Genomic DNA, 18,643 nt, shown 5'->3' on the forward strand with positions numbered 1-18,643 from the left:
CTGGCAAGCAAAGTAGGTTTGCTGGAGTGATAGCCAGGAGGAGCTGGCCATACTATGGGCTGTGAGGTCACAAGGAAGAGGACCCTGCCTGGACCTGCCCAACAAGCATGGCCTGCTGTACTCACAGGGCCTCGGCAGGGTCTCTAGGATGAGGACTCCTGCCCCATGGGAAAGAGGGAAGCCCTGGAAAAATGGGGCTCCACTTGGGACAGGTGAAGTGCATTTTCTGGAGAGGAGCTGGAGTTAGCTGTGACTGCCACAGGGGCAAGTGGAGCATGTGAAGACTTCATGACAGATACTGGTTCCTTGGCCAGAGACCCTCCCACACAGCTTGGCTTCCCACTGTACCTGCACAGCCCGTTTACTGTGGAGGCAGAGCATAGATCATGCTCCTCAGCTCCCCTAGAGACAAAGTTCCCCAAGTCTGTAGATGGATCTAGCCTGAAAAGGTCCAGTTCCTCCATCAGCCCCATAGCCCAAGACTCCGTGAACCTCCCTGCCCTGGACCCAAGTCATCACCCTTACCTCCCCCACATTACATCACACACAACAGGCATGCGCTACATACATGCTTGCCCCACACGTATGCACACCACAGGCCTGGGATGCACTCAGAATGAATGAGGGTGCAGCAATTTTATTTCTGTGCAGAAGTGGGCGAAGGGGCTAGTGCTCTGGGTGGGATGGCGCTGAAGGGAGCTGGATTGGACCTTATTCTGATGCACAAGAGGAACAGGGGCACTTAACACTGGTGACATGAGTGACAATGGAGGCAGAAAGATTGGGCACCAGCTCTGCCACCCTGGTGGGAGCCTCATGGTTGGGAAAACATGCAGTCACGTGTCTATAGATCTAGTAAGAGAGGCCAGGGCTCTGCTTGGAAAGGATGCCATGTACAACTGGTAAGGGTGGTACTTCAGGAATGATCTGTTGAGAAGCCTCTCAGCCTAGCCTCGGTGGGATTAGGGTCACAGTGGGTGACTCGAGCTGTCCTGGACAGGTGCAAGCACACAGACAGTCATCTTATGATATGTGTTTGTGTGTCACTGGCTGACTTAATATTCTGGACATTGGATGAATACCCAGTGGTGAGCTGAAGGCCACAGGTTGCCAGGGGCTCCAAGGGGCCTCCACCTACCTTCCTTCTAGTGACAGGTCCTGCTCTGAGCTCAGCCTCCCTGGGAGTCACAGTTGGGATGTCTCTTCTGGGCAGAGGAGGGGTTGTTGGCTCAGCAATGATGAGCAGAGTGTGGCCAAAGGTGAGGAGAGCCATCTAGGCCTCCCCATCACCCCTGGAGGCTGCTGTGGACTCCCCAGAGACAGGAAGGAGGGCAGGGCTGAGGCTTGAGTGTCGAGGCTTTCGCATGAATGGGAACATCCTGTGGGTGGGAAGAGGTTGAGGTGGCGGGAGGACCCCACCCCCTACCTTCATGGGCCTTGCTGGCCAGCAGATACAAAGCACTGCCTGAGCTCACCGTCGCCTTGTCTCCGGTGGGATTACAGCGTCTATTAGTAGGTCCTTATACATGTTAGACTTCAGGAATCTTGGGTAGGAATCCTGCAAGAGAAAACACTGGGCTCCCAACATTCTACTCACCCTTCAGCCAGATTTGGCAAAAGCGTTGCTGGATCCTCTCCCTGCCTAGGCCCAGGTGACAGGGTGCTGGAGTTAGCTATCCCAGACTTGTACTACTAGCTACTCAGAAAGGCTGAGATCTGGAGGATCCAGATTGAAGCCAGCCCAGGCAAAGTCCATCAGAGTCCATCTCCCAGATAATCAGCAAGACTGGTTGCTGGTGGCTCACACCTATAATCTTAGCTACCTGGGAGGCTAAGATCTGAGGATCACAATTTGAACCACCAAAAAGTCAGAAGTGAAGCTGTGACTCAAGTAAGAGCACTAGCCTTGAGTACAAAAGCTCAGGAACAATGCTTAGTATCTGAGTTCAAGCCTCAGGACCAAAACATACACGATTCAAAGCCAGTCTGGGCAAACAAATCCTTGAGAGACACTGATCTTGTTAACTGGCAAAAAGCCCAAATAGGCAAAACTCAAGAGGTAGAATGCCAAGTGTGAGTGGGGAAAGCTCAGAACATGACTGATTTCAAGCCCCAGTGACACCCCACACACACGGCCAGAATATACCCCAAGTGGAAGAGCACTTGCTAAAGCAAGCCCTGAGTTAATCTCTTGTAACAATGTACAGCAATTCCCAAGCAGAAAAAGTAAACTGGTAGAGCTGTTCAAGACAAATCCCAAGTTGAATGCATCTAAAAAGAAGTAAATGTTTTCCAGTGGCTGCGATTCAGAGGGTAGTGCTGTGCTGCTCGGTAACAGAAGTTGCATCAGCACTCTCAAAAAACAGGTTTTCAAGCCAGGTACCATCTCTCATGCCTGTAATCCTAGCTACTCAGGAGGCTGAGATCTAAGGATCGAAGTTGGTTGTTTTGTTTTGTTTTCCAGTCCTGGGGCTTGAACTCAGGGCCTGGCTTCTTTTTGCTCAAGGCTAGCACTCTACCACTTGAGCCACAGAGCCACTTCCGGCTTTTTCTATATATGTGGTGCTGAGGAATCAAACCCAAGGCTTCATGTATACAAGGCAAGCACTTTACCACTAGGCCATATTCCCAGCCCCAGGATCAAAGTTTGGAGACAGCCAGGACAGGAAAGGCTGTGAGACCATCTCCAATAAACTACTCAGAAGAAAACAGAAATGACACTGTGGCTCAAGTGGTAGAGCACTAGCCTTGAGCACAAAGAAGCTCAGGGACAATACCCAAGCCCTGAGTCCAAGCCCTGCCCTAGGACCAGCAAAGAAAAAAAAATCAGAATTTCAAAGCTAGGTGCTGGTGGCTTATACCTGTAATCCTAGCTACTCAGGAGGATGAGATCTAAGGATCATGGTTTGAAGCCAGGCCGGGTTGGAAATTCTGAGAGACTCTTATCTCCAATGAACCACCAGAAAACCAAAAGCGGTGCTATAGCTTAAAGTGGTAGAGTACTAGCCTTGAACAAAAGAGCTCAGGCTCAGGGACAGCACCCAGGCCCTGAGTTCAAACCCCATGATTGGCAAAAAAAAAACAATAAAAATAAATAAAATAAATAAATAAATAAATGAAAAAAAGAAAAAAATTCAGCATGGGTGTATGGAAGTCCCAGGTCAAAGAGATTGAGAAAAATTTCTAACCTGAATCTGAATTGGAAATACCTGTGTACACTCTTGATAATCATATTTAGATGGTACTGGTTTGAACTCAGGGCATTCTATCACTTGAGTCATACCTCTGGATATTTTTTCCTGGTACATAGATTTGAAGTCAGGTACCTTGTGCTTGCTTGCCACTTGAGCCATGCCTCCAGCCAAACATTTTGCTGGAGGCTGCCCAGGGCAGCTTTGAATCGTGATCCTCCAGGTCTCAGCCTCCTGCATAGCTAGGTTGAAGGGCATGAACCACTGGTACCACACTGGCTCAAATCCTTGATAGAGGTGAAGGAAGAGATGACCTCTAGCCCCACTGGACAGAGGGCACAGGGGAGTGCAGTATGGAGGATGTCAGCCACAGACAAAGAGGTACAGCTGGAACTTGGACATGCTGCAGTCTGTCAAAACCTGGATTAAGGGGCTGGGAATATGGCCTAGTGGCAAGAGTGCTTGCTTGTACATGAAGCCCTGGGTTCGATTCCTTATCACCATACATAGAAAAGGCCAGAAGTAGCGCTGTGGCTCAAGTGGTAGAGTGCTAACCTTGAGCAAAAAAGAAGCCAGGGACAGTGCTCAGGTCCTGAGTTCAAGCCCCAGGACTGGCAAAAAAAAACCACACCTGGATTAAGTAGATGGCTCCACCCTCTCTGAAGTAAGTGTTCTTGACAAACAGACAAAAATTAAAACGGAAGATACATCTGAAGAGCTCTACCAAGTAGGGACCCAGAGGCTGTCCCCACCTTCTTCATTAGCATGTAGATGTGCAGCTGTGCATCATCCAGGACATAGCGGTGGGGCTGGCACAGCCCCTCCAGGGTCCGCTCCATCGTCCGGCTATCGATGTTGACCCAGCGGGCAGCTCCAGGGGCCAGAAACTGCCTGGGGATAGGATAGCACCAGTGGGTCCAGGCTGGCCATGCCTGACTGGTTACTGAAAAGTGCCCACTCCCCACTCACTGGTACACGGAGTCCACCAGGGCGGGGACCTGGGCTTGTCCTCCAAAACGCAGCTCCTCGCATGCCTCCCAGAAGCTGAGGTTTTCCGCTGGAGGCCAAGCACCAAATCAGGGGCCCACCCTGAGCAGCAGCCAGTCAGAGCCCCTGATGGCTGGGCAGAAGGGGTCATGCACAGGGGGCCATCCCAGGCAGAGTCCTCCCTCTTGGGCCTAGAGTTGAGACGGGGACTTCTTACCACTGAACTCCTTCTGGAGAAAGTCCATGAAGTAGGCCCTGCCCACAGGGTCACACAGGAGCTCCCAGAAGCTGAAGCCCCACCGCTCCACACGGAGTTTCGTGGGTGCAGCCACACTGGTGGAGGTAGAAGCAGGTGGGGACACTGACCCCCTCACTGGCCCCAGGATGGAGGTACTCCTCATTGCTGCCCACCCACCCACCCGCTAGGGGCTCACGTTGGAGCATTCATGGCCCAGTAGTCCACAGTATCTGTGATCCAAGGGTTGCTGGGCAGGCACCCTGACATGATCGGGTCATGTGAAGTGCGCTGGCTGCTGAACTTCAGGTACCTAGGGCATACCAGTGGCTAATGTGGACTGGCTTTGGGAGGCCAGTCTGGAGGAGGCTCCAGAAAGGGTCTGGGTTGAGGGCACCCCACACACTCACGCCTCAAGGCAGATAGAGGACTTCACCCGGGTCCTGCCAAGTGCTTTCCTGGTGCAATGGATCTACAACACCAGATCTGAGTTGAGACCTGGGACCTGGCCTGGCGAGGGTAGACAGAACCCTCTCTGCATGCCACTTCCACCCCTAGAACCTACCTCCCACTTGTAGAAATCCGGGCTCTGGGTCTAGGAAGGCACAGAGAGCCACAGTTACCAGGCAGGTCTGTGGGGACTAGAAATTTCACCCACCCAGCTCCCACAGGACTGAACCCTCACCCCACCAGGATGCACTGAGCATAGTCCCCATCCTTGACCCTCAGTGCCCTCTCCTCTAGGAGACCTCTGGAAGCCTTTAAGACTTTTAGGATGCTACACAAAGCCTTCAGGAGCTCAAGTTGCTTGGAAGTTCCCTAACTGATTAACCTGCTTTTTTTTTTCTTTAGCAATGGAGCTTGAACTTGGGGCCTTGTGCTTTCTAGGCAGGTGCTTTACAGCAGAGCCATACCCCCAGTCCAGATGTATGTATTTCTTTTTTTACATACATGTGAAATCCTACTCCTGGGCTCACACTGGAGAGCCCAGGTTGAACTCAAAACTCTTGAGCTCCTCCAGGCAGCCACTGATGTCTGGGTTGCCAAAGTGGAGAACAGGAGACTGGCTGCCTCAGGTCTCCATCCTCAACAACCAACACTGGGGACAGAGATGAAAATGGAGGCCACTGCTGACTTCCAATTTTCATCCCAGCTCTTTGGATACCTTCTTATGTATAAAAAAAAAGTTAGGATGCTGAAATTAGCAGTAAGAAATATGATCTTTTGTAGAAAGTGAGTTTGGGTAGACATGAAAACAAATGGTTTGGCTGCCATGTCAGCATCTACCTGTCTTGGTCCTTGCTCTGGTTTGAAGACCACCAGAAACCCTGGAGGGAAAGGACTGTGGCCAGGCAACTCAGACCATAGTCCTATTGGTCACCCTTCCATTTCCCTGTACTCTGACATTGTCCAGCCAAGGGAAGACTCCCTCCACCAGCTCCCAGGGCCATTCAACTTACTTGTACCCAGGGCAGCAGGTGGTGGTGAGAACAGTGAAGTGGAGGGCAGGGAGGGCGAGGGACTGAGATCAGGAGTGACTGCATTAGCACTTGCAGGGAGGGTGTCACAATGATGGACAGAAGAGTGGATAGACAGGCAGCTCAAACAGCCAACAGTCCCACAGTGGGTAGAGTGGGGTAAGGGTATGTTTGCTGCAGTGGGCTAGGGTAACTTGGCCATGATTACCATCTGCACATGGCTGGCTGTGCAGGTGCCCCTCTCTGGACCCTGCTCCAGAACACTCTGGGTCCCAGGCTGCAAAAGAAATATGAATGGAGCACTAGGCCCCCATCCAAGGATCCCAACACACTTCATCCTCTGCTGTGGGAAATGACACTCCAAGAAACACAGAAATGAAACCCTAACCTGGTCCTAAACTATCTTCTCGCTGCACTCTACCCTCTGGTGGACAGTAGAAGGCCTCAAGCCACTTGCCAGGACCTCAGCTTCCCAGACAGTGGCCCCTCCAGACCCGGTCTTTCCTGCTACAGCTGAGCCCAGTCCTCTCCCCACCCAGTGGGCCCTCAATTCCACATTGGCTCCCCATAGCCCTCCCTTTCTCCCCCTAGGAGGAAGCTTTCTGCTCTGTGGTCTGAGAGTGCAGTCTTCCCCAAATTGCCTCTAGGTTCTCAACTCAGAAGAAATGTTGACCCTGAAAGGTACTTCCTTCCCTATTGGAGGTTCTGAGACCTTTCTTGGGAAGCTTACTGATAGGGAACCTCCATCCCCTCACCACCACCTAAGGAGCTCACCGGGGGTCTGTTCACCAGCCAGTATGTCTGCTCTTGGCATGCAATGACCAGCCTGTCCCCCTTCCTGCGCTGCTTAGCTGCCCTGGAAGGAATAGGCCACGGTGAGGGAACACTGGAGCTCACCACAACACAAGCCAGGGCCTGAGCAGGCGCAGAGACTGGGAAGTGCTATTCATGATCTGGGGACGGCCAATGCCTAGCTGGGCACTTCTGGGCTTCCCAAGCAGTGCCAGCTGGTCATGGGCAGGGTGAGGTCTCACCGGAGCTGCTCTCGAGCCTGCATCACTACCAGATCCCATGTGTGGTTGAGCTTCTTGTGCAGCTGGTCATACTGCTCCTAGGGGACAGTAAGGCTCCAGTGGGTGCTCGCCCCCCCCCTTTGCATGTCCAGCTCTGGGTCAAAGACCCTCACCTCCCTAGAGTCTGCAGGGAGTGTGTGCTGTGTGTGAATTCTCTTTCCATCTGGAACTGAGGTCAACACACTCCTTGGAGCCCTGTGCAGGGACTGCCTCCCTCCCTGGTTCTAGACACCCTAAATTATCCCCTTACTGTGGGATGGGGGCTCCCCAGTGAGATTATGCAGAGAGTAGTATATGTGTGCATTACTTTGAGGCCTGGACTGTTTGTTCTGGGGCAAGATGGAAGACTTGTGCTCCTCTGGTGGGACTCAGCCTGAAGAGCATCCTACCTACCTTCTCATAGTCAGTTAAGGCCCCCTGTTTTTGGATGTTCTTCTTGGCCAGGTAGATGGCTGGAAGGACAGGGAACAAGCTTCAGAGGGGCAAGCTCTGCCTCTACTCCAGGCTGTCACCCTGGGGTCACCAGTGCCAGATGTTTGTCTTTACTTACCATAGTCCAGCTCAGCAGCTGGCCATACGGTGGTTGTCCAGAAGTATGGTGTCTGGTGTAGAACAGGGAGAAGGGTTTCCAAGACCTCCTGATAATTCCCTACTCAACACTCACAGCTCTCTCTTAAGGATTGGACTGGGTAGGGGTTATCTCCTCTTGGCCCCATCTCAGCTCAACTGACTCACCTCCCCAGGGAACCCGCAGAGAGTAAGTATTACGTGTGAATTATCTCTCCACCTGGAATTGTGGCCTACTCTCCTCTCTGGGCCTTGTGCAGAGGCTGCCTCCCTGATTCTTGGTACCCTAAGACTCCAGAGTGGGATGAGACAAGAATGTAGCCACAGCTTGGGGTGGTCTGGGTCCTGAGGCCATCCACAAAGATAGGAGGGGGTTCCAGTAAATTCATACACACATTGGGGTGCAGGGATCTTGTCCTCATCTGAACACAGGTGCATCCTTCATGGGGGCTCCCAAGGACCCCCAGGGAACCTGCAGAATCCTCCACAGATGCTATTTTTTAAGGGCATCCAATGTACTCCCATGGAAAACAGAAACCCCCACTCCTTAACTCTCCTTTCTCACTTCATGGACGCTTTCGGTCCAGGCCTGCTGGGGATGTTACCAACCCAGAGAGAGACACCACCACATTGGGCTCCAACCCAAACAAGCTACGCCCTCCAGAGTCGGCAGGTAAATCCCCTGCTCCCGCTGTACCTGACCTGGAACCTGTAGGGCGTCTCATCAGGCCGGAGCGCCAAGCTGCGGGCGTCGCGCAGTGGGTATATGTACCCGTGCTGTGCCAGGAGGGTGCCCAAGTGCCGGGCCTCTGCAGGAGACGGTGGGGCCGGTTTGAGAGCTCAGCCTAGCCTGCCCCGCCCCGGGTGCCCAGGTGCGGTGGGGGTGGGGGAGGGCTCTGCGGGAGCTGGGACAGGGCGAGCGCTCAGCCAAGCCTGCGCTCCCCCCTTCCTGCAACTCCTCCGCCACGCAGACCCTCACCCTCCTCGGAGATACAAAACTTCTGGACCAGCCACTCCGCGACATCCCGGCCTGGGAGAAAGACAATCAGAGACAGAGGAGAGAAAGGGCGAGAGAACCCCGCTGAGCGGGGATGGGCTCGGGTGGGCCCCGCCCCTCCCGGCGTTCGCCCTGCGTTCGCCCTGCGTTCGCCCTGCGTTCAGAGTTCGCCACGTCCCACTCGGCGCTAGCCACGCCCACTCAGCGTTCTGGCGCTCGCCCCGCCCTGTCCAGCGCTCGCCCCGTCCTCACCCGCCACGGCGTGGGGGATGACGGTGATGAACAGACGCTGGCTCCGCATCTTCACGCCCTGGTCCGGGTCCTGCATGCTCACGACCACGCGCTCCATCTGAGTAGAGTCGGGCACCCGGCCCAGGTTCTTGGGGCCAACGCGGGATCCACATGGCGCTCACCGCCGCCTCCTGCTCCCCACCCCGCGCGCCGTAGCCCTCGGGCCGGGCGGCCGCAACCCACCTTGCTGAGATCTGGCCTCTGCTCGCGGGGTCGGCCTCCCGGAGGTGTGCAGCAGAAGGCCGTGGCCATGGCGGATGTCCGAGTCGCCCCGCCCACGCCCGCCTGCTGGATTAACCTTGGCGGCCTTGGCAGCCTAGGGGCGGAGTCCACCCCCGCCCCCACAGAGCGGCCAGAGCCTCTGGGCATCTAGAGAAACGCAGCCCAATGAGGGGCTGAGTGGAGGCGGAGCACTGGACTACAGGGAGCTACGAAAGGAATTGCACACCTGCAGCCAGGAGAAGGCCACCATAGGCAAGGTCTCCAGCAAAGGCGGAGATCACAAAGGTTGAGGACTAGAAGGGGGTAGACCTTAGGAAAAGGGACCCAGTGGGCCAGGGGAACAGTGGTTTAGGACTGTGTGGAACCCCCAGGATGTGCAGAGACCAGCAATGATCTGGGCTGTGAGGTCAGGATGAATGCTGACTGCCCTGAGTGTGTCTCTGATCACATGGAGTACCACACATGAGCTGAGTGGTGTCATAGGTTGGTGTGATGCTGGTTACATTCTCCAGCTGGATCCTGGCCACTGCATGCTGTCAGTCCAGCAGTGAGCAAGTGTATGGATTGTTTGTTCACTGGCTCAGTACCAGTTTGGTTTGAAGCTGTTTGAAATGTATAATGTTGTTTGACCTGATGTTCCTGTCTTCTTTGGGCTCTGAGCAGAGGTTCCCTGCTGCTGGGGAGAGCATGGGGATTGGCTCACATCTTGTCAGTTGCATAGGGATCTGGTGGGCCAGAAGAATAGGCAGAGATGCTAGCCCATATGCTCTGGGACTATGGGAAGGGGCTCTGTTTGGGGTTAGTGATCTTAGCACTCCTCCACTCAGACTCACCAGTAGCCTCCAGGCTCAGGGACCCTGCCACAGTTCTTTTTGTCCCTCTGCTAACAGCGTGGTCATACCTACCTTGGTATTTCCCAGTTATCCCAGGGCCTTCAGACTCCAGTAGGAGAGTACTTCCTTTCCTCCTACCCACTCTGGGGTAGCCTTGGACTAAGAGCCTCTAAATATTGGCCCTCTGGTTCCATTCCTATTACTGTCAAGGCCAGGTCCAAGAGGAGCAGGACAGAGGGACTGGGAACTGGGTTCTTTTAAGGGGAGGATAACCTCCCCCTAAATTCCCCATCTCCCATCCCTCCAAGCCAGGTCAGGTGGCTCCACTCAGGAGCCATGACTAAGCATGGATGATAAAGCATCCATGGAGGCCACTGGCGGTGGGAACTTCCCCCACCTTGGGGTCAAGTAGATGACTACCTCTCCTACAGGAAAATGCAAGTACAGGTGGTTCTCCTGGGCACCCTGGACCCCTTTGCAGGGGACGCAGGAAAGATTATGAATAGATAGCAAATGGCACAATGCAGCCATTATGCCTCCTGCTCAGTGATGGGACAAACCATTTGATCTTTCCCTAACACTCAAAGTAGGACATATGTGGAGAAGGAAGAAACTGACCCTTAGGTGTCCCAAGAAATGGGCTTAGAGTATAAGTGTGTGAGAAAGAAGGGCCTCCCAATAGTGCTTTTTTTTTTTTTTTTTGCCAGTCCTGGGGCTTGAACTCAGGGCCTGAACACTGTCTCTGGCTTCTTTTTGCTCAAGGCTAACACTCTACCACTTGTGCCACAGCACCTCTTCCATTTGTTTTTTCTGTTTATGTGGTGCTGAGGAATTGAACCCAGGGCTTCCTGCATTCTATTGCTAAGCCATATTCCCAGCCTTACTTCTTTATTTTTATTTATTTATTTTTGCTGATCCTGGATGCTCCTTTAGCGCTGTACCACTTGAGCCACAGTGCCTCTTTCAGGTTTTTTTTTTCTGTGATTAATTGGAGATAAGCGTCTAGACAACTTTCTTGCACGGGCTAGCTTGGAACTGTGATCCCCAGGTCTCAGCCTCCTGAGTAGATAGGATTACAGGTGGCTACAAGTGCTTCTTTTACTCAGAGCCAGGTCTTAAGTCCAGCCTTCTCTGCCTGTTCATCCTGCTGACCAACACTACCCTCCATTCCCAGCTTCTCTCAGCATATTCTATTTTCTGCAGTTCCCTTCCGGGGCCTTTGGAACTGTTTTCTGTACCACGCCCCTCCACCACATGTTGACACAGGAAGACATCAGTATGCATTAAAGGATTCTTGTAGTCTGCATGGCCGGACTGCACCTCCGTGTTCCTCGGTATTAATGACAATAGATCTCAAAGGTTCTGTCAGCCACCTCCCCACACACGTGCAGCCGGCCCCAGTCGAGCTCTTTGCCCAGACAAGCAGGGGCTGGGTGGAGGGCTGCTAGGCCTCAGGTGTGGCCTGCTGATAATGAGAGCTCGGGGACCTGGGGGCGGCGCACCTGCTTGCACTTGGCGCCCTGGCCCCAAACCGGAACGCCCAGATGGACCCGGGTGGGGGGTGGGGGGTGGGGGGTGGGGGGGAGCAGGACCTTCCCGGCCGGGTAGCGGCGGGACAGCTACCGCAGTCGAGGCGAACGCGCCTGGGCGCGGCTGGGACGACCCGGAGCCGGCGCTGTGCGGGCGACACGCGCGTCTCTGAGGGCTGCGCGGGGTCCGCGGAGCGGCTGGGGGCGCGCGGCGCGGGCGCGGCGCTGGGCGCGGGGGGCGCTCCCGGCCGGGATGAGCTCACCACATTCGCGCTGGGGCTGAGCGGAGCGGGCGGGCGGCGGCTCCGCGGCGTCCTCGGCCACCATGCTGGGCCTGGACGCGTGTGAGCTGGGTGCGCAGCTGCTGGAGCTGCTCAGGCTGGCGCTATGCGCCCGAGGTGAGCGGCTGGGCCGGTCGGTGCCACGTGCGCTGGGGGTGGGGGGTGGCAGGGATGGTTGGGGGGTTTCCCCCCACAACTTTGGGGCCTCACAGGGACAGCGTGGATTCTGCCTGGGTTCTGGTCGTGGGTGGGGGCTTCGTTCAGGTCTACCCTCATGGAGAAAGGAGCCAAGAGTGGAGGAGTGTGGAGCTCAGGAGGCAGGGGTCTCCCTGTAAGTGGGGTTGGAGCTCCTTCAGGTGAGTGGCAGCTAGCTGAGGCAGGAAGGAGGCAGGCAGGGGCTCTGGAGACCCCTAACCCTGAGTTCTGTGGAAGGGGCCCTGGGGGACCTGAGGCCACCCTTTCTTGCTATAGTCCCCGGTTTCCCAGAGTCTCCATTCCTCTACCTTTGGCCTCAGTGTCAGGGAGCAGCCCTGGGTGGATGGCTGACCAAAAGCAAGCTGATGCTCCCAGGATGCCCTTTGGTCTCTTGGGAGCTTTCTGCCAGGGCTTGAGCCCAAAGAGGCCAGGCTTGAGCCACTGTGTGTCCTCCAAGCCCTCAGTGGTCCACTTGGCCACACTCTCCCAACCAGCTGCTTCTTTAGTTCCTTTGAGTAGTGGGAGACACAGCTGGCAAGATTAGAGGTTTCCCCTTGGTACTCAAAAGCCAGGGTCAGCTGTGTGACAGCTTGCTCACCAACTTCCTTGTCTCCCAGTCCTCCTGGCTGACAAGGAGGGTGGACCAACCCTGTCAGATGAGGTGCTGGATGAAGCTGTGCCAGAGTACCAGGCCCCGGGTAAAAAGAGCATGCTGGAGATCTGGGAGCTGGACCCAGAGGATGAAAGCCTGAACAAGTACAAGCAGGCACTGCTGGGGACTCTGCTGCCTGCCATGGGTATGGGCCTAGGTCCTGGGCTTGAAGGGCTGCAACCAGGGAAGTGGGAGGGACAGGACCAGGCACCCTGTAGACATTGTTTCTTCTCAGACTCCAGCCTGCCTAATGTGCAGGTGACCAGGCTGACACTGATCTCTGAGCATGCGCCGGGGCCCATCACCATGGATCTCACAGGTAACCCTTGCAGGTCACAAAACCTCTCCCCCTCCCCCAACAACTCCCCCTCGCCACACACATAGGTCCCGTTTGTGGGGCTTGATCTCTGGGCCTAGGCGCTGTCCCTGAGCTCTTCAGCTCAAGGCTAGTGCTCTACCACTTGAGCCACAGCACCACTTCTAGTTTTCTGGTGGTTCATTGGTGATAAGAGTCTGCCCATGCCGGCTTTAAAACACAATCCTCAGAGCTCCGCCTCCTGAGTAGCTAGGATTACAGGTGTGAGCCACCTGGGGCCTGGCAAAACCATCCTTTGAGTGGAGCCCTCTTGGGGCCCATGGGGTCTCTAGGGGCCCATCTTAGGAGCTCAGACCGTACCTTCTATTTCCCTAATAGGGGACCTGGTGGCACTGAAAAACCAAGTGTTTATCCTGAAGGAAGGTGTTGATTACAAGGTGAAGATCACCTTCAAGGTGAGGGCAGCTGTCAAGGGGGGTGGTCAGTCATGTCTCAGCCTCTTCAAGGAGCCTCTGAAGACTCTCCAATCCTCTAGGTCAATAAGGAGATTGTCAGCGGCCTTAAGTGTCTGCATCATACCTACCGCCGGGGTCTGCAAGGTGAGGGCAGCATGAAGGGCAGCCTAAGAGGGGAAGGGGAAGGGGGCTGCAGCAGCCCCTGACACCCTCCCCTCTTGCAGTGGATAAGACCATCTACATGGTGGGCAGCTATGGCCCCAGGGCCCAAGAATACGAGTTCGTGACACCGGTGGAGGAGGCGCCGAGGGGTGCACTGGTGCGGGGCCCCTATGTCATCAAGTCTCTCTTCACGGATGACGACAGGAAGGACCACTTGTCCTGGGAGTGGGGCCTCCAGATCTGCCAGGACTGGAAGGACTAAGCCCACTTGGGGACCATTAGTCCCCAACTGCTGCACAGGGACCCCCAGCATTCCTTAGTACCCCTGTCAGTGACTAGACTACCCCATACCCTCTGCTCTATTCTGCCCTGCCACCTGGTGCCCCGATAGCCCCATTAAACGTCACCTGCCTCACTGCCCTTGTGTTGCCTTTTTCTGCCTTCCCCCAACCCTTGGGATTTATCTTCCCTGAGACCCAGCCAGGTGCCACGTGGCAGTTGCTGCTTGGTCCCTAGTCTCCTTATCTACCCTAGCCTTCAGGGCCCAGCACCGCCATGGACAACCAGCTCCTGCCCATGCTGCTGCTGCTCCTGCTGGGGGCCTCAGGCTTCTGGGGACAGGGACAGGACTCTGAAGGTCCCTCAAGGGGGCTCTCTGAGGAGGAAGTTCACAAGGAGGATGGGGTCTTGGTTCTGAGCCACCACACCTTGAGCTTGGCCCTACAGGAGCACCCGGCCCTGCTGGTGGAATTCTGTAAGTGCTTGGGCCACAGGGCCTAGGGATTGCAGGGAGCACAGAAGGTGGGAGCACCCGAAGGCTCAAGCCCCCACAGCCTGGACCTGAGGACTGTCCTTATAGTCCCTGTCATCTAGACCCCAGGTTTCCTGGGAGGGCCCTGGAGTTGAGCCTGGCCTGTGAATAGGAGGTCACTTCAGTCTGAGTGGATAGGAGTGGTGATAATGCAGGTGGCACCCAAAGGACATAACCCATATACCCTGGCTCTGCCAGCTACAGCTGAATACTGATGTCACCACCTAGGAGCCACTTCTCCAATGGCTAGTGATGTGTCATTCAGGGTACAGGCTGTGGTATCTATGGCATGTACTTCTGCGGCTCTTTAAAGCAATTGTTAGCTCCACCAGGCAGTCACATGTGGTCTGGAACCCTGGAGAAAGGCTCTTGTCAAATCTCCCAAACCTTGCTATGAACCTTCTTTTTTTTGGGGGGTGTGTGTGTGTGACGGGTGGTGGTGGTCATGGGGCTTAAACTCAGGGCCTGGGCACTGTCCCTGAGCTCTTTTGCTCAATGCTAGTGCTCTACCACTTTGATCCATACTTCCACTTCCAATTTTTAGGTGGTTAATTGGAGCCCAGGCTTAGCTTTGAACTGTGTGATCCTCAGATCTCAGCCTCCTGAGTAGCTAGGATGACAGTAAGCCACAGGCAGCCAGCTAGCCTGGGAATTCTGAGAACTGCTGCTGCTGGCACTTAAGCTCTGTTGTAGTGGAGGCCTAGGAGGAGGGTGTGAAGAGAAAATCCTTCCTCCCCACTGGATGTGGTAGGAGGGGCTGCAGCTGGAACCTCAGAGGCCTGGTGAACTCATGGTCTCGTTCCCCAGATGCTCCATGGTGTGGCCACTGCCAGGCACTGGCCCCTGAATACATCAGAGCAGCTGCTCTTCTAGCAGCCGAGTCAGCCATGGCCACACTGGCCAAGGTGGACGGGCCTGCAGAGCCAGAACTGACCAAGGAGTTTGGTGTGACAGAGTATCCGACACTCAAATTCTTCCGTGATGGGAACCGCACACACCCTGAGGAGTACACAGGTGTGGGGCAAGCATGCATGGGGTGAGGGGAGCAGGGGTGGATGGAGCGGGGGTTGGCGCTGGACTGATGGGACTCTCCACAGGGCCCAGAGAGGCTGAGAGCATTGCTGAGTGGCTGAGACGGCGGGTGGGACCCAGTGCCACACGTCTGGAGGATGAGCAGGGTGCCCAAGCACTGATTGACGCCCAGGATGTGGTTGTAATCGGCTTTTTCCAGGTAAGGTAGGCATGGGGCCAAGTGTGGGAGCAGTTATGGTGGTACCCACCGGCCTCACGGGCTAGGCCCATAGGACTTGCAGGATGAGGATGTGGCCACTTTCCTGGCCTTGGCCCGGGATGCCCTGGACATGACCTTTGGCCTCACTGACCAGCCGAATCTTTTTGAGAAGTTTGGCCTCATCAAGGACACTGTGGTCCTCCTCAAGAAGGTGGGTGGGGACTGCAGTGGGGACTGAGGTGGGGGCTGGGTCAGAGCTGTGGCTCCCACTGATGCTCCTGGTGTCCAGTTCGACGAAGGGAGGGCCGACTTCCCAGTAGACAAGGAGCTTGGCCTGGACCTGGGGGACCTGTCTCGCTTCCTCGTCACACACAGCATGCACCTGGTCACAGAGTTCAACAGCCAGGTGAGGCTGCAGGTACATATGTGCTGGGGGCCTGGGGCGGGGCCCATGGGCTTCATGAGCCCCTCCACTCCTGCAGACATCTCCTAAGATCTTCGCTGCCAGGATCCTCAACCATTTGCTGCTATTTGTGAACCAGACACTGGCTCAGCACCGGGAACTCCTGGCAGGCTTTGGAGAGGCAGCTCCCCACTTCCGGGGACAGGTACTGTGGAGCTGGGAGGGGGGTGTGGGGGGGTGGATGGCAGAGCAGCAGGGCACCAGCTTGGATTCCTGTCTGCAGGTGCTCTTTGTGGTGGTGGATGTGGCTGTAGACAATGACTACGTGCTGCAGTACTTTGGCCTCAAGACTGAGGAGGCCCCGACCCTGCGCTTGGTCAATGTGGAGACTACCAGAAAGTACTCATGGGCAGGCAATGAGCCCATAACCTCAGCGTCTGTGGCTGCCTTCTGCCACGCTGTCCTCCATGGTGAAGTGAAGGTATGTTGGTCTCTGTGCATGCGTGGGGCAGGGATAGGTGGGAGCTGCAGGCCCTGATGCTGCGGACTCCAGCGAAGCCTGTTGCTTCCCCAGCCATACCTTCTAAGCCAGGAGGTGCCTCCTGACTGGGACCAGCAGCCCGTCAAGATCCTAGTGGGCAAGAATTTTGAGCAGGTGGCTTTTGATGAGACCAAGAATGTATTTGTCAAGTTCTGTGAGTGCTGAAGGCGGCAGGGGGAGGTGGGGAGAGGGGTTCCAGCTGACCACACCCTGACACTTCTCTAGATGCTCCATGGTGCAGCCACTGCAAGGAGATGGCCCCAGCCTGGGAGGCACTGGCTGAGAAGTACAAGGACCATGAAGACATCATCATTGCTGAGCTGGACGCTACAGCCAATGAACTGGAGGCTTTCACAGTGCACGGCTTTCCCACGCTCAAATTCTTTCCTGCAGGGCCCGATCAGAAGGTGAGAGGCTGGGCTAGGCAGGCACCGTTGCTCCTCTGGTGATGCTCCAGTCAGGCTGTGGCCTGGGAGTGATGAGGACATGACCTCAGGACCTCCTGTTCCTCCTCAGGTAATTGAATATACAAGCACCAGGGACCTGGAGACCTTTTCCAAGTTCCTAGACAGTGGGGGTGAGCTGCCTGTGGAGGAGCCCATGGAGGAGCCTGCGGCCCCCTTCCCGGTAGGTACTGTGTCCTAGGTTCCAAGCCCCTGGACAGGTCCTTGGCAGGGGAGAGTTGAGGGCAGGGCTCTGAGCTGGGCATCTGTGATCCTGTCTAGGAGCTAATGACCAACTCTACCATGGGGTCCAAGGAAGAGCTGTAGTCATGCCCTCCCACACTGACCGTTGTGCCCAGGGAGAAGTTGGTCTCTCTGGTGCTAGAGGGAGCTGTGTGCTGTGAATAAAGACTTTGTTCAACACTCTTGTGTGATTCCTGAACAAAGGTGGCTGCTGGTCTGTGTAGCCTGGTCCTGGTCCTGGTCCTTACCTGGCCCTCCCTTGGCTCCCTGGGGCCTGTTCCATGCTGACTGAGGTCCGGCCCCCAGGGGGTCAGGAAGGTGGACCATGTGGACGGTACAGTTCAGACTCCATGCTCTGCTCACTGGATGCCAGGATGTCTTGTTTTACCACTAGACCCAAGCATGACATGCCCCAGAGGGCCAGGCCCCAGCAACTGCAGACAAGCACAGCCCATAACCAAGGAAGGTTAAAAAACCTTTATTTCATAATTATCCAAGTACCTTTGAAAAGATAGTTGTACAAGTCATTGCATGAAAAATGGGCTTGAGGCAGCCCCTGCTGGCCCTGGCCTGAGAAATATACATTATTTACATGGACCCTTACATAGGAGGGACCCGACTGACCTGCTGAGCCAGTGGCTAGTGATAGGCAGAGGAAAGCCTATGGCACTCTACTGCCAGATTCACACAGTGGCAGAAAAGAAACAGCTGTGTTAAAGGCACTCAGTGACATGTACAATTTACAGGCCTCACGGGGCCCACTGTGCCCAGGCCTGGGCCCCATCAGGTCTATTAGGTGAGTCCCAGAGGGAAAGGTGGACCTTGCATGTGGGCAAAGGGTGAGGCATTCAGCAGTGGAGGGCTGCAGGGGTCTCTGGGGGCTTTCCTGCTGGGCAGGAAGCTATGATATTGCTATAGGGATGAGCGGCTTCCTCGTCAATGGCCAGAAAAGCCTGTGGGACCTCACTCAGAGGGACCCCAGTCCACCTGGACCTAGAAGACCAAGATGTGGGTAGCACACTTTCCCTGGGACACACCCCAGGCTCCTGAGTACAAGACTGTCCACATGGCTCTGAGGGAGATGCACAGTGATGGCGCACCTTCGGCTGTGGCTGCCTGCTGCTCAGTCCACTTTCTCCACCTTGCCAATAATTTTCTCTTCAAAGATGGGCAGGACAGCTTCATCTTCCCGTACTTCCTCAAACACTACCCCACAGTCAAACTCGTCACTCACTTTCTTGAAGTAGTATCTGGGGACAGAACCATGGGAAGTGGTGAGGGGCATCAATTCCAGAGGAGGGAGGGAGCCTCCCCACATATGCACATTCCTGCTCTTAGAGTAAGGTTTTGTCCGTTTGTGCCAGTGCAGTGACAACACATGGGAGGACACCAGGCCCATCTTGGGGCATGAGTTCATGGTCCACTGGCAAGTGCTACACACCCTGTGAGCCCTCTCCCTGCTGTGGGGTGGAGAGGGCAGCTGTGGGGCTTCCCATGGACTCTGACT

The 18,643-nt window shown here is 55.4% G+C and overlaps 4 protein-coding genes across 7 annotated transcripts in view; 2 read left to right on the top strand and 2 right to left on the bottom strand.

Annotated features, from left to right (window-relative positions):
- Nucleotides 1-277: 277 nt before the first annotated feature.
- Rgs11 (regulator of G protein signaling 11) lies at nucleotides 278-9,078 on the bottom strand. 3 transcript variants are annotated; one of them, XM_048333267.1, is made up of 17 exons: nucleotides 9,003-9,078; nucleotides 8,781-8,877; nucleotides 8,511-8,561; nucleotides 8,234-8,340; nucleotides 7,515-7,566; nucleotides 7,358-7,416; nucleotides 6,926-7,002; nucleotides 6,666-6,747; nucleotides 6,100-6,168; nucleotides 4,979-5,008; nucleotides 4,824-4,885; nucleotides 4,613-4,726; nucleotides 4,396-4,511; nucleotides 4,161-4,248; nucleotides 3,944-4,082; nucleotides 1,476-1,558; nucleotides 278-1,379 (listed from the first exon to the last, which is right to left on the bottom strand). In XM_048333267.1, exons 1-17 carry the CDS (start codon nucleotides 9,069-9,071, stop codon nucleotides 1,274-1,276), a joined length of 1,401 nt encoding a protein of 466 aa, XP_048189224.1. In that variant the 5' UTR covers nucleotides 9,072-9,078; the 3' UTR covers nucleotides 278-1,273. The 3 variants fall into 3 exon arrangements, 2 of the variants coding, with proteins under 2 accessions (XP_048189224.1, XP_048189225.1); XM_048333268.1 differs by lacking the exon at nucleotides 8,234-8,340 and having other exon boundaries at nucleotides 9,003-9,028; XR_007208902.1 differs by lacking the exons at nucleotides 278-1,379; nucleotides 1,476-1,558 and adding an exon at nucleotides 3,116-3,611 and having other exon boundaries at nucleotides 3,823-4,082.
- Nucleotides 9,079-11,728: 2,650 nt separating this feature from the next.
- Arhgdig (Rho GDP dissociation inhibitor gamma) lies at nucleotides 11,729-13,865 on the top strand. The gene is made up of 6 exons (XM_048333269.1): nucleotides 11,729-11,801; nucleotides 12,497-12,676; nucleotides 12,767-12,850; nucleotides 13,226-13,302; nucleotides 13,383-13,446; nucleotides 13,527-13,865. The coding sequence occupies exons 1-6, from the start codon at nucleotides 11,729-11,731 to the stop codon at nucleotides 13,724-13,726; spliced, it is 678 nt and encodes a 225-aa protein (XP_048189226.1). The 3' UTR covers nucleotides 13,727-13,865.
- A 154-nt stretch (nucleotides 13,866-14,019) lies between these two features.
- On the top strand, nucleotides 14,020-17,436 carry Pdia2 (protein disulfide isomerase family A member 2). The gene is made up of 11 exons (XM_048333266.1): nucleotides 14,020-14,218; nucleotides 15,083-15,289; nucleotides 15,373-15,506; nucleotides 15,580-15,717; nucleotides 15,796-15,912; nucleotides 15,989-16,114; nucleotides 16,193-16,390; nucleotides 16,484-16,604; nucleotides 16,676-16,857; nucleotides 16,967-17,077; nucleotides 17,176-17,436. The coding sequence occupies exons 1-11, from the start codon at nucleotides 14,020-14,022 to the stop codon at nucleotides 17,218-17,220; spliced, it is 1,578 nt and encodes a 525-aa protein (XP_048189223.1). The 3' UTR covers nucleotides 17,221-17,436.
- A 162-nt stretch (nucleotides 17,437-17,598) lies between these two features.
- Axin1 (axin 1) overlaps nucleotides 17,599-18,643 on the bottom strand; it is a 34,911-nt gene continuing 33,866 nt past the window's right edge. For both annotated transcript variants that reach the window (XM_048333265.1, XM_048333264.1), the window contains one exon: nucleotides 17,599-18,386. In XM_048333265.1, the coding sequence (XP_048189222.1) occupies nucleotides 18,260-18,386 (127 nt within the window). In that variant the 3' untranslated portion in view covers nucleotides 17,599-18,259. The remainder of the gene's footprint in view (nucleotides 18,387-18,643) is intronic.

This window comes from Perognathus longimembris, chromosome 23, assembly GCF_023159225.1.
Source record: "Perognathus longimembris pacificus isolate PPM17 chromosome 23, ASM2315922v1, whole genome shotgun sequence".
Classification (NCBI taxonomy): Eukaryota; Metazoa; Chordata; class Mammalia; order Rodentia; family Heteromyidae; genus Perognathus; species Perognathus longimembris.

Coding starts and splice junctions, on each gene's coding strand:
- Rgs11 (XM_048333267.1), bottom strand. CDS start 9,071: ATGGCCACGGCCTTCTGCTGCACACCTCCGGGAGGCCGACCCCGCGAG. Junction 8,562..8,780: donor CATCCCCCACGCCGTGGCGG/GTGAGGACGGGG, acceptor TCTTTCTCCCAG/GCCGGGATGTCGCGGAGTGG. Junction 6,169..6,665: donor GGCTGGTGAACAGACCCCCG/GTGAGCTCCTTA, acceptor TTTCTTTTGCAG/CCTGGGACCCAGAGTGTTCT.
- Pdia2 (XM_048333266.1), top strand. CDS start 14,020: ATGGACAACCAGCTCCTGCCCATGCTGCTGCTGCTCCTGCTGGGGGCC. Junction 15,290..15,372: donor ACACCCTGAGGAGTACACAG/GTGTGGGGCAAG, acceptor GACTCTCCACAG/GGCCCAGAGAGGCTGAGAGC. Junction 17,078..17,175: donor AGCCTGCGGCCCCCTTCCCG/GTAGGTACTGTG, acceptor GATCCTGTCTAG/GAGCTAATGACCAACTCTAC.
- Arhgdig (XM_048333269.1), top strand. CDS start 11,729: ATGCTGGGCCTGGACGCGTGTGAGCTGGGTGCGCAGCTGCTGGAGCTG. Junction 11,802..12,496: donor GCTGGCGCTATGCGCCCGAG/GTGAGCGGCTGG, acceptor CTTGTCTCCCAG/TCCTCCTGGCTGACAAGGAG. Junction 13,447..13,526: donor CTACCGCCGGGGTCTGCAAG/GTGAGGGCAGCA, acceptor CCCCTCTTGCAG/TGGATAAGACCATCTACATG.